The sequence below is a fragment of the Asterias amurensis genome, chromosome 7, assembly GCF_032118995.1.
Source record: "Asterias amurensis chromosome 7, ASM3211899v1".
Lineage (NCBI taxonomy): Eukaryota > Metazoa > Echinodermata > Asteroidea > Forcipulatida > Asteriidae > Asterias > Asterias amurensis.
This window is the reverse complement of record NC_092654.1, coordinates 23163644-23181270: the sequence shown is the minus strand read 5'-3', so window position 1 is coordinate 23181270 and position 17627 is coordinate 23163644. Positions and strand designations below refer to the sequence as shown.

Here is a 17627-nt window from a genome sequence, read left to right as displayed (position 1 = left end):
TCTTGCTAGTGCCATTTCCTGTATGTTACTGTGCAGTTTATATTTTGTGCTTAACATGTGCAATTAGTTAAATGTGCACCTTATCTTTACATGGCTCAAATTATACACCTGAGTGCAGGCCCGAGGCCAGTGGTCTTAGTGTCGGGGCCAGTAAACTTATGACCAGACAAGTCCGACAGTCTTGTATAATCTCTTAAAGCTTATTGTTCACCTCGAACAAAGATATTGACAAAGTAGGGAGACCGCCAACATAGAGCTAGAGATAGCTCAGTTGGTAGAGCGCCGGTATGTTAATCCGGAAGTCGTTGGTTCAACATAAGTAAGTAAAAAAAAAAAAAGGAAGAAAAAAAACCTCATAAATCACTTAGGGGAAAGAACAATTAACGATTTGAAACGTCTACCTCTACAAAATCAAAAATATTCTGGAATCTATGCGATATTTTACAAAGCAATAAACGTTTCCTGCTGGACAAAAATGAGTACCACAGGAAAATGGAGCTAAATAAATTGCTATGTCATGTGCCTTCTTAAAACCTGTATCTTTGAATAAAGAAAAATATTTGCATTTTAAATAAAATAATATTCCTTACTTAGTTTACATTACATATTACGTCGGCAATGTCTGCCGAATCCCCCGAATAACGAAACAGACATTTATTAATATTAAAAATAAGTTTACGAACAGACTGCATTGGAAATCTCTACAGAGTAATATCTTAGGCTCAATGTTTTAAGTGTTGGTTTAAAAAACTAAAACAACTTAAAGAGGTGTTACAATGTCAAAATTAGGTCTTTGATGATCCATTAATTTTTTTAATAGATAGAGTCCTAATAAAGTGGGGGGGGGGAGCTACAATTCTCTAATTCCTCGTTGATGGTGTAAAATGTAATTTTATTTCATACTCTTTCGGAACGCAATTTGAAGCGCGACATCATTGGACAACAAAATAAATGGGCCTGTTCATTCTGTAGAGGAATTTCGGTGCCGGTCGTAAGGTCAAATTCAATGCCGCTTTGATTGAATATCATCAGAACTCTGGAATTAGTTCGAATTCTAAATGTATAGACCATTTATTTGAAATGTTACGTCATCGAATATCTTTAGATGTTGACAAAAATTTCACTTAAAGGTTCACAAACACAGTGGCATTTTACATCATTTTAAAGCGAGGTTAGGAACATGTGATTTTATCCCATTTTCACAAAGAGTTTATCTATTGGAAAATGAGTGCATCACAAAACTGATTTTGACCTTGGAATCCCTCTTTATGAAAAACACAACGAGCACGTCACAAAACTCTGCCCAGGCTTGCTGGGCACACCTTGGGAATCCTTTATATTGTTTTTAAATTTATTAATCTTGTGGAATTTTTCATGATTTTTGAGAATCCAGTTCCTTGTTTATATCATATATTTCTTTGTTTAATCTTACCAGTTAATCGCCACAATTTATGCAAATGACACACTCTGTTTTAGTAACCATAGCGATCCTGCAATGACAAAAAGAAAACAAAGTAATAGTTATTGTTCTGAAAAGTAAATTTCAGAAGGAAAAAATAAATAAATAACTTGACTGGACTTTAATAAAGAGAATTAGATTGTTAGTTGGGTTCCCTGCAAGGTCAAGTGAGTTCCCTGCAAGGTCAAGTGAGTTCACAACTCATTTAACATTGACCTGGGGTGGGGGTAATCCTTTTTTCAATTTGACCTTTGTTACCATACAACCACCTTACTAAAGGTCATGTCACACAATTTACAGGCAATCAGCTCCACGCAACATACGATAAGAGAATTCATTCACATTTTAGTGATCTCATTATTTTTATGGTGATAGTGAGCTAGTTAGAAGATTGTCTTTTGTGCTGCGAAAATATTCCTTGTACATGCAGTGCAGTTGGTTGCCTCCAGGTTGCCTGAAAAATTGATCAGTATGCAAGGCCTTGATAGTTCTGCATTGTCAAAATTAAGCATCAATCAGAGTCCAAACTTGTTGATTTTAAGTTTGCACAGGCTGATGTATTCTTATTGATGAAATGACTGTAGGTACCAAAGGATTTTATAAGTTATAGTATGGTACAAGACAATATGCCCAGAAAGAACAATGTACCATAAGCTGAAGGATTCCGATGGATTACAGAAAGTTCCAAGTGCAAAATACCCAAAGAGTACCATAAGTCGAAGGACATTTAAGGTTCCAAGTCAAATTGCCTAGAGAGTACTACAATGTATTCAACCGAAGAAAAGTAAGCTTTCAAGTCAAAATAGCTAGAGAGTACAATAAGTCAACAAATTTTGATGGATAGATAAAGGTCCAAAGTCAAAAGTCCCAAAGAGTATCACATGGTGAAGGATTCTGATGGATATATAAAGTTAGAAATGTCACAAGAGTTTAGGATCTCCACAACAATGCATGGGTTGCCTTTTTGGTGTGTTTTTAGGGGAAATTAATAGGAAATGAGGGTAGTGTACATGTACGGGCAACATGCAATAAACAAATAGAGCTTTATCCATGCTGTTGCCATCTTTGTCAAGTTTCGCGTGTTCAACCACAACCATGGATACATACTGAAAAGGAACCAGACTAAAGGTTCATACCAGCCTCAGCTTGGTTGCACTGATTTGAATGTGAACAAGACAAGATGGACGATAAAGCTTTATTTATAACCTCCCTACTCTCAGAATTATCTGGCAGGAAGTTGATCAACCATTAAGAACTACTCGGCTAAAAAAGTTGTGCAAGGTGACACAACTGTGCACAGAACTGATATGTGTTAATGATGTGTAGTATGCATTCAATAATCAAAACCACAGTGGATGGTGTTGAAACAGTATGAGGGTTGACTGCGTACTATGTGTTTGTCACCAAATAAAATCATACTGCAGGCTGGCATAGCTTATCAATCATTCAAAACCACAGTGGATGATATTGAATGGTCAGACAGTAGGAGGGTTGACTATGTACTATGTACATTTACCACATATGTAATCATATTACAGGCTTGCATAGTGTACCAATCATTCAAAACGACGGTGTATGATACGGAATGGTCAGAGAGTACATGTAGGAGGGTTGACTACGTACTATGTAGATGAAATCACCACATGTTATCACATAACAGGCTCTACCACTCAAAACATGTTGAATGGTCAGACAGTAGGAGGGTTTGCTAATTACATGCAATCACCACACGATATCATACTGAAAGCTCTAGTATAGTTAATCTACCACTCAAAGCATATTAAATGGTCAGACAGTAGGAGGGTTAAGAAACAGGAACATTGGAACAGGTAGACAAGATTAAAAACTCCAGGTACCTGTATTGAGTTAACGATGCCATTGGCCATTCGTGATAGCCGACCAGCAACCTGCGTCACGCTATCCTTCATGCCATCTTTAATGGCGGACATATCTGGACCGGCATTATACGAAGCCCCTGCAGTCGTTTGGTCACCATACAGCTCAGAGCTGGATATACTAGACTTGCCTGACATCCGGTCCAGGTTTGCTCGTGTCGTGTCCTAATTGAACCAATATCAAGGAGAAGATACAACATTGGTCTCTCTTTCTCAGCTAGTATTCTTCAACTCTTTCAGTGCCTTTTTTTTTTTTGGGGGGGGGGGTTGCATTTGAACTTTAAATACCCAGCTAAACAAATTATGTATACAAAAAAAAACATGTATCTTCCTAATTTGTGTTGCCTCGGTACATTCCAATATTAAGTATTTCTTGAGTGATAATGCCCTTAATCGGTAATAATCGGTAATAAACATACGATTGATGACACTTTTGGAGTAACAAATATCGTACGACCTTGGCATTGAAAGAGTTAATGTAAGAACATATTTTTGTCTATTAACTTCTACATATCTCTCCACCTGAGGGCTTCGCTTATACTCTAGATTGTGTTTGATGTGTTGTTATTAGGTCTTTAAGACTACGAAACTTCAAGCCATCAACCAGTTTTGCATTTATAGCATATGTTGGTAAGCAGTTTACAAAAAAATATTTGCTTTTTCTATATACGGTAAAATTAGTTTAAAACTTTCACCACTACACATGCAATTATGTTTCAAGAAAATAGAAACAGAGTTTTTTGTTAATATATGTTTCTTTCAAGAATGTGTTCATTCTATGATTATAAGTTTTATCATCCATCTAGCAAAGAAACATTGATCACTGTATTCATTTCGAGCAAACTCAATTTCAAGAAATCAAGAGAAACAATCAATCATTGGTATCACAAGGATAATAAATTTAAGTTTTGACAGGTCCCACAAACTATCAGAAAACACTACATCTAGCTGAAGTTTCTTAAAGAAGACTCATTTATGTTCACTATAAACATTACTTTGACCCTTCGAATGAACCACATGGCAAAACACACCAAAAGAGTAAACAAGAGTTGGACCAAACATCTTCACCAATGTTGTATCTTCTCTTAAATAGGGGCTTTACTGGACAGACGGACAGTGATGTAAATAACCCTTCAGAGACCATTCCTACCAACATAACCATCACCATACGACCAGACATGGTGAATATTGTTCAGTTTTTGTGAAGGCACTGGACACTATTGGCTTGGTAATGAGCAATAGAGAGCTGTTGATAGTATAAAACATTGTGAGAAACGGCTCCCTCTGAAGTAGTTTTTTGAGAAAGAGGTAATTTCTCACTCAAATTTGAAAGACTTCAGCTGAAGCCTTTTTTGGGCATCTGAAAGCACACAAATTTGTGCAACAAGAGTGTTTTTTCTTTCATCATTCTCTTGCAACTTTAATGATCAATCCGGTTCAATCTTGAAGTCATTTATACAAGCCGTTTCTGGCCGTTATGGTCTCTAAGGGGTTTAAGACTTGGTTTTGTTCTACTCACATCCATTTCTGATTTCCCAAAGTAGGCATCAGACGAGATAGACTTGGCGTTGGAGAAGCGTTTCTGGGCCTCAGTGGATGTGGAGGTTGTTTCATACGGCTTCTTCTTACTGGCTGACATACTGTCAGAAAAGAATAATTGTAAGTATTGTATTAATTTCATTCCAAAAAAGAGAGCAACAGACCTTCGTTTATAGAAATACTCAGGAGCTCAATTTAAATCACTCTTCTTAAATTGTCCAGGAGCTCAATTTGTTTGATAGCATACTCAGTTTATGTATGGTTTATGATTACTAAAATGGTCAGGTCGGATCGGATCGGACTCGGACGTACACAAATAAAATTTAAAGACAAAATAAAATAAAACAACCCCAATCCCACTCCCGTGTGACAAAATACCGCACGATTTTAAGGTTTTATGTTTAATGTTTCCTTTTTTTCTAAAATGTTTTCACATTTGATATAAAGCATTAGAAAATACACATTTTCTTACGAGAAAATACATCGTTGATCCATGGTTGATCTAGTAGTAGTTCTAGTATTGCACGGACGACGTATACAGCAGCGTGTGTGTGTACGTATGTATGTAACATACGTGTAGTAATGTACCCGGCTGCGAGTTCGTAAAGCTAGCACTCTGTTAATTGTGCTGCTCAATCTCGAGATTGCATAACAGATGTTGATTGAGCTACGTACGCCGACGGTATGCGCTTCGCGCTCGCATTTGCGCTGCCTGGAAATGCGCTAAAACTCCCACGTGACACGTCGAGTCTTGTCTCAATGCATTTATTGGTGGTTCGCGTATATTTTACCACTAGAGGGCGTTTAATATCACGCTAGTGCATCGTTCCAAAGCGACCTCTAGCGTTCAATGTTTCTTTTATTTATTGTCGCACGCAAAGTAACAACGACTGGTGTGAAATCTGCTTTTGTGTTATAAATAAAATACACCGTAATGATCGCGGAGGAGCACTGTCGATCGCGCACCTGAAAACAGCCCCAGGAGTGCGGTAGGAGCGCGAGCGAGATCGCGCTCCTCAAAAACGAAGGTCTGGAGCAAACTCAAATAATAAACAATAACAAAATTTTAAACAATATAGCAAAACAAGGAGAGGTTAGCATGAAAACATTTTTCAATTAAACTTGGTTTTACTCTAACTTAAAAGCAAATAATGTGTACTTTGCAACACAATTCATAAGTTTTATCATGAGAACTTAAAATGAAAACAAATTTGTCCTCAGATAAGATACTAAAAAACTGTAACTTTGACCAAAATTAAAAAAAATATCACTTACACTTAGCGCATAAAACAAAACGTCTCTATGCGTATACAAATTAAAGAGTAAACAGATATTATCAAACAATATTCTGCAATATCTCAAAAACATAAACATAAACACCTTTTGAAATCAAATTTTCAGATATTAGTTTTATTGTGTACATTTCCAGTTATTGAGGATGAAAACAATCAAACAGTTCAAAAATCCATAGGAATACTTTGCCTTTAAATGAAAATTGCAGGAGATTTTGAAAAAATCGTGAAATCAGGAAAAAATCTTGAATAATCAAATGCTTAAAAATAAAGTTTGTACATACCGGTCTTCCAGTGGTTTAATACTATCATATCCTTCAGATTGCTTGGGTTTGTCCACCGTATCCCAATCATCTCTCTCATTCTCATCATCCCTTTCTTTGCGGCTACCGTATGAAGTATCTTTACTCCTGTCAAAAAATAAAGCATAAATTAACACTCTAAATAAAAAGCACGTGACACTCCTAATCACATAACCCGCCTGAACCACCCCCACCGAAAGTAAACCATCAATTTTTCAGCACGTTGAATAAAGTTGATATACTGATCCCCTGATCCCATCTGACGCAATCAGACTTCCATATTAACCGGCGAAATCTCATGTGTACCTCGAACACCCAGCAGGGTGGATATGTGCGCATTACAAGTCTTATTATTATTATAAAGTATATTGAAGAAGTTTTTGACACCAGCTTTTTTTCTCTTTTAATTGGGTAAGTAGGTCATTTTTTTTTCACCCTCGTCAAATGTATCAGAATTATTATTATTACTTTTTGACCTACCAACTATTTTTTTATTTATTAGAAGTAACCAGAAACAGAACCTTTTTTTCTTTGGCCTTACCTGGAAGAGAATCCCGATGATCCCGTATCGAAATCATCAAAGAAGTCTCTGCTGGAGGAGCGTTGTGTCTTGGTGCTGCTTGAGGGCGTATCCTGCTTAATGGTCTGCATGTCGCTCATGGCAGAGTGGGATACCGCACTGTATGGGGCAAAGACAAGTGGGAGGACGATATGGAATATTGAAAAGGGTTGATATAGCTCATGTCTTAATTGTCTGCATGTCACTCATAGCAGAGTGTGATACAGCACTGTTAGGGGTAAAGGAGGAGGTATGACGGTTAAGAGATATTAAACAAAATTGATACATCACTTTGTCTGCATGTCTTAATTGTCTGCATGTCACTCATAGCAGAGTGTGATACAGCACTGTTAGGGGTAAAGGAAGAGGTATGACGGTTAAGAGATATTAAACAAAATTGATACATCACTTTGTCTGCATGTCTTAATTGTCTGCATGTCACTCATGGCTGAGTGGGATATGACACTGTTTGGGGCAAAGAAAGAGGTACAAAGAAGCATTGACAAGGAGTACTAAGTATTAGGCCTGGGCGAATTATTCAAATATCCGGTTAATGGCGAATAGGTTTTCCTATCCGTAACCGCGAATGCCTTTTTTTTCTTAACCGGATATCCGCATAGGGCGCAAATACCTATTTACAAACCGGATAATTCTGTAATTACAACCGAGTAACCGGATATTCTTTAATATCCGAATATCCGCGGACGTCGGGCGACAACTGATATGAATGTTTTGTCTGAATCCTTATGAAACTTCTATTAAGACAGCATAAAACAGCATAAATTAAGTATTTAACTATGCTCACCTCTGTGAAGAGTTACAACAATGACATTTCTGACGTAATTTGTTCAAAGATTACAAAAGTTTTCCTTCACAAAGAGTCAATCACGATCAAAAGAAAAAGCAAATCGCCATCTTTAAATTAGATCCGGTCATTTGAATGAATGAACCGAGTGACACTGTCTAAAACTAATATCAATCCGCCCATAAGATCTCATTCACAAACGAACAGCGCCCTCTAGCAGCAAAATAAAAATATAAAAAATTTTTTTTTTTTTTTTCTTTTTAAATAGCGCCCTCTAGCGGCAAAAAAACTATTCGAATATCCGATTAATTTCGGATAGTTGGCCAGCGGTATCCGAATAACAAAATTTCACTATTCGCCCAGCACTAAACTACTAAGTATACAGGGCTTTACACACATCAGTATTCTTTATCTCCGATGCAAACATCTAAAATTGTTGCTGTAAACACTGCTAAAATTACAGAATTTAACCTGCCTCTAGCTACCAGGCAGTGGTCTAGTTGGCAAGGCATCTGTAAAACAAAATAGTATTCTTTATCTCAGATGCAAACATCTATTAAATCGTTGCTGTAACCACTGCTAAAATTACAGGATTTAACCTGCCTCTAGCCACCAGGCAGTGGTCTAGTTGGCAAGGCATCTGCTCTAAAATTGTCAAAGGTAGTGGGTTTGAATCCCACACAAGTAATATGACTGTGGATTTTTATTCGCAGGACTCAGGAAAGTAACACAAATGCCTTGGTAATGATTACAACTTGACTTCTTTTCTGGTACACGGTTGTGCGTTTGCTGCTGTGTAATTCCAAGCATGTTTTCCTACTGAGTGATTTTTACAGCATACATTGATTCTCACCTTCTACCACCAAATCCCATGCCAAGTCTTTCCATCTGTTCTGCTTTTTGTGGATTTGCCGTCTTCATTCTGTCCTCTTGTCTCTTCCTTTCAACAGACATGTCTTGATAGGCTAGACGCATCGATGCCCTGAAATGGAATCACAACATTGGTTTCAAGGAAGGTGGTAGTAGCACTTAAAACCTACATAAGAACTGCTTAAGCTTTCGTAGCAACAACTACTTTGTCAGATCATGCAATGAAGGGGACAAGGCAATACATGTTATATAAACAAGAAAGTAACAGGTGAATAAGTTCATTACGAATGAGTTCAACGAATTAACGTGCCGGCGCTCTACCAACTGAGCTTTCTAGCCCTATGTTGGCGGTTTCCCTATTTTGTCAATATCTTTGTTCAATAACGAAGGATGTAGTGGGTTCCTACTTATTTTAGACCCTGAACATCCCAGATGTTACAATTTAGGAGGTGTACAGCACCCCCCAAAAAAATCCTGAAATCAGGAAAATCCAGACAAATCCGTAGTCTGATTAGCGGGTGATAATATAAATGATAAGTGGTTGATTATAAATGATGACAACATACATGCTTGACTCCTCCTCCTCCTTGGTCTTCTTAGTTTTGATCACCGTATCCTTCTTCATTAAGTCTGCCTGATGAGCCGCCGACTCGATGTCCGCAAAGTTTGTTGTGACCTTTTGGGCGCCGAGCTTCTTTTTGGCTCCAAGCTTCGGTTGAATTAGGAAAAAGTAGAAAGAAAAGAATTAGTTTGGTCCCAGTATGAACTCCAAAATGGGTATGCTTTCAGATTAAAAATAAATAATGAGGTTTGAATCCTGCATAATAACAATAATAGTTGTTTATGTAGCAATTATATCCATCACTCAGTGATGCTCAAGAAACTTCAACATTCATTATTTTCCAGCAAGGTATTGTGGAGCTACATTTTTGAAGTATGAGACCTACTCTTACATAGCACCATGTAGTGGTTTACAAGGTGTTGTGGCGCAATATGCAGCCAATCAAACCAGGAACACCAGGGCGAACCCCTTCTCTTTTCCGATGCAATGGGTTCTTTTACATGCATTACACAACACACGGGACCAACTGCTTAACGTCCCATCCTTAGGACACAGGAATAATGGTTAAATGTCTTGCTTAAGAGCACAAGTATCAAGACCAGGGCCCAATTTCATAGAGCTGCTTAAGCACAAAAAGTAGCAAAGCACAAACAAATTATGCATCAGAATAAGGACACTAGCCAAAACACCATGTCACATTTACAGTTTGTGACCAGTTACCTGCCCATTTCTGCTAAGCAGAAAATTGTTCAGCAATATATTCTGCTTAAGCAGCTCTATCAAATTGGGCCCAGAACTCAAACCCACTACACACTGTGCTGAAAAGAAAGACCACAGATTGAGTCTGCTGGGCCACAGTTTGATAACGAACACTGCTTGGGAAAACAAAACACAGCCCACTATGAGCAGAGATGCCAACATTGAACTTTAAAAAAGAGTAGCATCTCCCAAAAGTTAAGGGCGAGCGTGGCTTGGGCTGGGCTCCCTAAACCGATCTTTCTATTACTCTCTACAATGCTAATTAGCTCATTTTCAGGCATTGTCGTGAAATAACAATAACCTCTGTATGCACCACCAGAACAGCTACAAATGTTTATAATGGCCAGTGAAAAAGAAATCTGGGGAAAAAAGAAAAAAAAAAATCCCTCATCTTCTGACTTTGTTTTTAAAAAAAAAACATAACAAAGGGTGGCCTTACTTAAATGTTTTTGTTTTAATGGTCAGAAATGCAACAACAAGCTATTGGGAGAGAGAAAAAAAAAAAAAAAAAACGTGTCCGGATTTTGGGCAAAAAATACGTGTCCGTATTTTGGGCATTGTCTGGACATCGGCGCTACAATTACTAGTATTTTGTAGTAAGAAAACATGGAAACTGTCTAGCTTAGATCTCACAGGCCACTCAGTTGAAGGTATTTTTGTTCAGAAGGTCTCCTTTTTTGTCGCCATTATTTCTTACTTTTGTGCCAAGCTGCGATGAAGTACATGTACAGACAGCGTGGGCACAATAATAGTGGATACATGAGGAATGAGGTTACTGTGACACGTTAGCTCACACACAACCTCATTCCCCACGCACGTGTGCACTATTCCCCATGGTGTAATAGAGATCAATGGGTACGATCTTGCAGCAATGCACTAGCGTAAAAATACTCATCCGGCCAGCCAGCGGGGGATCAGAGGGCACGCAACAATCATTTACGTCGAGACACCTATATTGTTCGAGTGAATTCGCCGCTATTATTCAACACTGCGTTCTAAAATTAAAAGTGTTTTTTCTTTTCTGTTACAATTATTTGGATATTTTTCTTAATTTTTATTTCCACTTAATAGTTCATTCGTTGTTTGCATGTATCGTACGATTTAATAAAATTATATTGGGCGGCTTGTTTAGCGTGTTTTATTGAGTATTATCGTAGCGTCGTAGTCACGGCTCGAAATCGTATTTGCTACGCCCAAATCGTGTATGTTCGTATCTCTGTATGAGGTATCTCTAAATCACAATTCTCTTACCCCTTTCTTTTGCATTGGTTTACGTTGACCAATGGTTGACTTTCTAGGCTCCACCTTAGCCATTAATTGCGATGGAGAGGTCCCCAAGACATGATCCACACTGGGCTCTCTTGTATCCACTACAACAGAAACAAAAAGAGAAAAAAATCCACAAGTAAGAACCATGAACTTACGATACACCTACAGGCACTGGTGGACACTATTGGTAATTACTCAAAAACATTGTTAGCACAACACTAATTTTTCACAAGCAATGGAGAGCTGTCTATAGTATAAAACATTGTGAGAAGTAACATAGCTTTTGAGAAACAAGGATGTTTTTTCTTTCATTATTCTCATGCAACTTCGATGACCAATTCAGTCAAAATTTTTGAAAAAATTTACTCCAAAGAACCGCAAACTGTCAAAAACAACCGCGGGGCTAAGCTAACCTGAGCCCAATTTCGAGCCGAAGCCGTGGATTTGAAAAGGGCCCATCCACATTCGTGCTTCCACTGCACTGGACTCATTTCAAACCGCTCTCAAAACACACTGATTTAAATCCATCTAAGCTGTTGAGTTTCTGCCATTTCATTCTACTTTAAATTGTCATTTTTTTGTTATGGTACCCTTCTTGTTTCAGCGCTTAGACCCCTGGTATTAAGCGCTTTATAAATGCATATTATTATTATTATTAATATTATCAAATAAACAAACTCTTAATAACCACCTTCGCCTTCTGCTTCCTGCCCGTTCTTAATCGGTACAGCTTGAACCTTGACTTCTTCTTCTTGAGGCGTGAAACTAAGATTCATGTTCTGCTCTGATGGGTAGTTCGCAGCGGGTGTGCTGAAGGCAAGATCATCATGATGCTCCTTGAAGAAATCAACTTCTTTCATCTCAGGTGAGCTGACTGCATGATCTCCAATGTGAATGCTCTGTGAACAGACAAGTCACAAGGTTAAGTCACAAGATACCTTGGATCAAGCATAATATTATATTATTATACTTACTTGATAAATGAACTCTATATCTGTAGCTCTCAAGCCTGAGGAAACCTATAAGCTAAGGTGCTTGCTAAGTGAAAAAGGAACAACAGGGTTAACCGTCCTGGGGTTAACCCCTGCTCTCCCTTGATAAGTTTCCTGGGGTTGATTTCACAAAGATAGTCCTAACTTAGGACTAGTCCTAGGACTGCTTTAATAAAAACTTACGGCTTGTCCTAAGATAAAGGAACACGTTGCCTTGGATCGGTCGAGTTGGTCTTTGAAAAGCGTCCTGTAACCGTTTGTTATAAAATCGATATGGTTAGAAAGATGTTGTAAAAGTAGAATACAATGATCTACACAAATATGCCTCGAAATTGCGTGGTTTTCGTTTTACCTTGTCGACAAACACGGTCGGCCATTTATGGGAGTCAAAACTTTGACTCCCATAAATGGCCGACCGTGTTAGTTCGCGACGTAAAATGAAAACCGTGCAATTTTGAGTGATACTTGTGTGGATCATTATATTCTACTTTTAAAAAATCTTTCTAACCATATGCATTTCATAACAAACGATTTCAAACGCTTTTCATAGACCAACTCGTCTGATCCAAGGCAACGTGTTCCTTTAAAAGGAGCAAATCGTCCTAACTTGAGATAAGATTAGTCTTTACTCTTTGTGAAACCCACCCAGGTTTCTTTTAAGTGCAATACCAATCCTGAAACACGAGGCCTATGGCTTAATGTCTTATCCGAAGGACAAATCAACTATGGCGAAGTATCTTGCTAAAAGACACAAGTGCCACGAACCCACACTCTGCTGATAATAAACACCAGAGTCGAGCCTGGTGCTCTTAATCACTCGGCCACAGTACGCCACATGTTGCTTTGGAAATTTTTAATGAACAACCTGGAGAATGATTTGTTTAGAACATTCCTATATTTGAATGAATAAGTTAATCAAGAATACTCACGTCCGTGCCATACTTCCTCATAGCCGCTGCAGCGAGTGTCTTGATTTTTTCTTTATAAAGTTGAGCTGCCCTGCTGTGATATTTCTTGTTGGCATCTGCGGTTGAAGTGCCATGCTGTCTGAAGAACACCGTCTGAATATAATGAACGAGAGATCAAAGGTTCAAAAACAGATAATTTGATATTCGACCCCAACCACCAACAAGCCATCAACATCCAATTGCATGTTCTTTTTGATTCTGTTAAACTGAGGACTGTATTATTTGTTATATTGGATCAGGTATACCACCATAATCAGAGCTTGGGTGTTCAGTTACCAAATGTTGCTGGATTTGTAAGTAATTCACTCTAGAAAGATTAGTCAATCATGCTGCTACCATTTTTGTCATGTCCCCCGTATACCATAGGAGTTATGACATCAGTTTTGTTTGCATAATACAAAAGGTTTCTGACCCTTTTCTGTTCCACCTAACCAGTTAGGTTCTTAAAGTGTTGATTTACTTTGTCAAGGACAACAACAAAAAACATACTGGGCAAGAAGTTTTCTCCTAGTGAGGGGTCTCCAAGGTCAAATTCAGTATTGTTGTGCACTCATTTTCCAAAAGATAGAAGTCTTAAGGCCGAGTTGTAGTCGGTCGCGCGAAAATCGCGAGTTTTTAGGCCTCAGTCTTAGGATCGCGCGCAAGATTTCCATCCCCCAACCGACTATAAACCGGCCTTTATGAATGTAGGAACAAACTATAAACTATCCTTTGGAAGATGAATGGATCACAAAACTAAATTTAATCTTGGAACCCCTCTTTCTCAAACTTACTGCATTGGCATTGCCTCCCACTTGCATAGCACGTAGCTGTGGCCAAGCCCATGAATCTAGTTGTGTTGACCTAGAAATGAAAAACAACATCATACGGCATAAACACAAAAGAGTAAAAAAGCATATGGTACTGAAGTTTTTTTCCATAAGCACTCGGCACATATTAATGCTCGAAATATAATAGAAGCCAAGTACCCAGATCTTTAACAAATGCGGACTACATGTGCAACCCTCCAAATATTTTAAGTATAAAAATAAGCACACATATAAACAAGCACTAAACCACTGATACTTAGTGATAGACATGAATCTTTTTTTCTCACACTCAAAAAGATTGTCATTTATTGTTTTGGAGGGGGCAACGCAGAGAATTGGGTCAAATCCTTAAATTCTCACCGGATAAAAGTTACATGAACACCGAGAGAACGGTGAACAGCTGAACAGTCAATGCACAGAAATACACCGTATGTCACGCTTGCCCATGTTGAGTTCTTGCTGTTACAATCAAAGCAACTCTGGAAAGAAAAGCAAAAATTTGGGAGAATTGTTATTAAAACAGTCGCTGAGGAACTTACACAAGTTAGGCTACTACTACAGGAAGGTATTATCCAATCCTAGACCCAGTAACTGGGGCGCTGTACTCCTTTTCAACAATTTTTGACTTTATCTGTCGTACTAGCGCCCCAGGGAATGGCACAGAATTTTAACGAATACCCAGTTTTTCGCGACACCCAGTCACAAAAAATGCCTCAAAATGACAAAAAGACCAAACAAACTAGCTCAAAAATCGCCTACTCTATTCTCGATACGTCTAGGATGTAACATCAGGCATTTAATTGTACTCACGATCATTTTTTAAACTCCAAATCGATGATTTTTAACTCCGCATCGTGGAGCGATTGACAAGTCTGCGATTTTCGGATGTATATGGTAACGAAACATGGCGTCGCGTTGTGGGTGGATGTCCATCAACGGCTGTTTAATGCTACACTTGTTACAGGCGTTGCAGCGAATGCTATACATTGTACACGGGGATGGGTACAGGCGCTGCAGCTAGCGAGTGCCCACGTGCGTTCAATCATGGGCAACGTAACTTATACGGTGCCGGGTTGTTGGAAAAATATCAGAAAGGGGGTGAAAGGTTCTCAGAAAGGGAATATTGTCTGAAAGAGGGGATTTTTCTGGTCATCGCCCCCCCCCCCAAAAAAAAGGGGGAAAAATATGATAAATAAATAAATAAAAATTCTACAGTGACACTGGCAGCACTAAACATTATAAGAAGCAATTTAACCATGCACAAAAATCGTAGGCCTAGATGAAGTACAGCGGTTTTTATTTATTTATCATATTTTTCCCCCTTTTTTTTGGGGGGGGGGGGCGATGACCAGAAAAATCCCCTCTTTCAGACAATATTCCCTTTCTGAGAACCTTTCACCCCCTTTCTGATATTTTTCCAACAACCCGGCACCGTATAAGTTACGTTGCCCATGATTGAACGCACGTGGGCACTCGCTAGCTGCAGCGCCTGTACCCATCCCCGTGTACAATGTATAGCATTCGCTGCAACGCCTGTAACAAGTGTAGCATTAAACAGCCGTTGATGGACATCCACCCACAACGCGACGCCATGTTTCGTTACCATACACATCCGAAAATCGCAGACTTGTCAATCGCTCCACGATGCGGAGTTAAAAATCATCGATTTGGAGTTTAAAAAATGATCGATTTGGAGTTTAAAAAATGATCGTGAGTACAATTAAATGCCTGATGTTACATCCTAGACGTATCGAGAATAGAGTAGGCGATTTTTGAGCTAGTTTGTTTGGTCTTTTTGTCATTTTGAGGCATTTTTTGTGGCTGGGTGTCGCGAAAAACTGGGTATTCGTTAAAATTCTGTGCCATTCCCTGGGGCGCTAGTACGACAGATAAAGTCAAAAATTGTTGAAAAGGAGTACAGCGCCCCAGTTACTGGGTCTAATCCAATCCCTATTTTGTAAAAATACTTTCACATGATTCAGTGACTTTCTGGCCATGGTCATGTTCTCTGACTGAACCTATGTATGTAGCCTTCCACTTTTTTGACATGTTAACATTTGTTAATAAATTTAATAACAATCTAGCTTTACAAACCTACAAACCTTAAATTGCCAACTTTCGGTAGTCTTCAGTCAGACTTATTATAAACTATATAAAAACACAAATTATGTTCTTCTCGATTTTTGACTTTCACATATTACAAAGTCTGTACAATGTATGTAACTTAAATTTAAGAAAATTTTCTGATCTCCCTTTTTAATCTAATAAGGCTTTGCATTGATCATCATTGATCGAGTTTCTGACCAGTTTCAAATATTTATTATTTTGCATGCTATTTAGTTGCCATTATTGTCCATATTGTTGGTCTTTAAATGACAACCAATTGGTCAAATCGTGTTAATATCAGTTCATGGCATCACAGAGAAAGAACAATCATAATTTTATTACTTACTTTATTTGTTGGGATTGATCGAAGACGTTTAAAGATTGCATGAATGTCGTTTTTGCTAGCATCGGCCATTTTGTCATTTGATGACATGACTCTTCCATACAAATCCAAGTACACGCGTATTGCAATGGTGCTGACGTAGCCCTTATTGTGCGCGTTTTTGTACACAATATTGGGCTAGCAGAAAAGCAGAACACGTCAATAACTACGCAGCAAATATGTACCGCCCGGTTAGGCGCTAAATACCTCTGATTTGGTGCTACATTTAAACAGCGCCACCAATTGTTGGGTTCCAGACTGAGGGTGACTTTTAATAAACTCCCAAAGCAACCAATGTTTAACAAAGTATTTAAAAAATAGTCACAAAACTAGTTAAAAGTCTTTCAGCCTTTGAAGACCAATCAAACATATTTTCAGACAACTGAACTTTAGATTTCCTTTTAACTTTTGCGAGGTCATCCGCTCAGAATTGTTGCTTTATGCCAAAGAAAAACACCCCCAAAACAATGTGCTTTTTCCCCAAGCCAACTTGTAGGCCTACTACTTGCTGCCATGCCAGTTTTTATGGATGAGGCGCCACTCCACCCTAATTCCCAAGCCAACTAAGACCAATTTTCACGCTTCAATTGATCAAATCTCCTCAACAGTTAGAGCACAGAGACCACAGATTGTCATCCGCAATAAATATTATTAATTGCAAATACCCAAAACGTTAAAAGTAACTGTGTGTGGCCGTGTTTACAAAAAAAATGAGAAGCTTGGCGCATGAATTTTTGCCCATTATGTGGTGCATTCTGCCCCTGCATAACTTGATAACTTGATCGATCATAACAGCTTGTTTTATCATAAACAGTTGTGCATGAGGACACAACACCAAATTGCCTTGTGGATGCAGTGGTGGTTATTGGGAATCGTAATTCGATGCAGTGCGCCCTCTTGAGGTAGATCCGTATAAAAAGAATTGTTTGGTCCGGACGCGGGGCATGGATGGTAATGTTTGCAAGACTCTAATTTTATCTTTCCATTGCCATGCTTACTGGAAGCGTAACACTTTTGGAAGCTTTACAAATTTTCAAAACTCGCATTATTTTGATACTA

The 17627-nt window shown here is 38.4% G+C and overlaps 1 protein-coding gene across 2 annotated transcripts; it reads right to left on the bottom strand.

Annotated features, from left to right (window-relative positions):
* On the bottom strand, positions 1-16679 carry LOC139939341 (ADP-ribosylation factor GTPase-activating protein 2-like). 2 transcript variants are annotated; one of them, XM_071935133.1, is made up of 13 exons: positions 16533-16679; positions 14441-14559; positions 14045-14114; positions 13233-13364; positions 12003-12210; positions 11294-11412; positions 9288-9430; positions 8705-8833; positions 7029-7166; positions 6470-6595; positions 4874-4994; positions 3316-3519; positions 1-1490 (listed from the first exon to the last, which is right to left on the bottom strand). In XM_071935133.1, the coding sequence occupies exons 1-13, from the start codon at positions 16617-16619 to the stop codon at positions 1473-1475; spliced, it is 1614 nt and encodes a 537-aa protein (XP_071791234.1). In that variant the 5' UTR covers positions 16620-16679; the 3' UTR covers positions 1-1472. The 2 variants fall into 2 exon arrangements, with proteins under 2 accessions (XP_071791234.1, XP_071791235.1); XM_071935134.1 differs by lacking the exon at positions 3316-3519.
* Between the last annotated feature and the right edge of the window lie 948 nt (positions 16680-17627).

Excerpts from the sequence above, each read along its gene's own strand:
- LOC139939341 (XM_071935133.1), bottom strand. The coding sequence starts at position 16,619 with ATGTCATCAAATGACAAAATGGCCGATGCTAGCAAAAACGACATTCAT. Across the intron at positions 14,115-14,440 it reads GTTCATGTAACTTTTATCCG|GTCAACACAACTAGATTCAT; the intron begins GTGAGAATTTAA and ends TTTCATTTCTAG. Across the intron at positions 11,413-12,002 it reads GCAGGAAGCAGAAGGCGAAG|TGGATACAAGAGAGCCCAGT; the intron begins GTGGTTATTAAG and ends TTTCTGTTGTAG.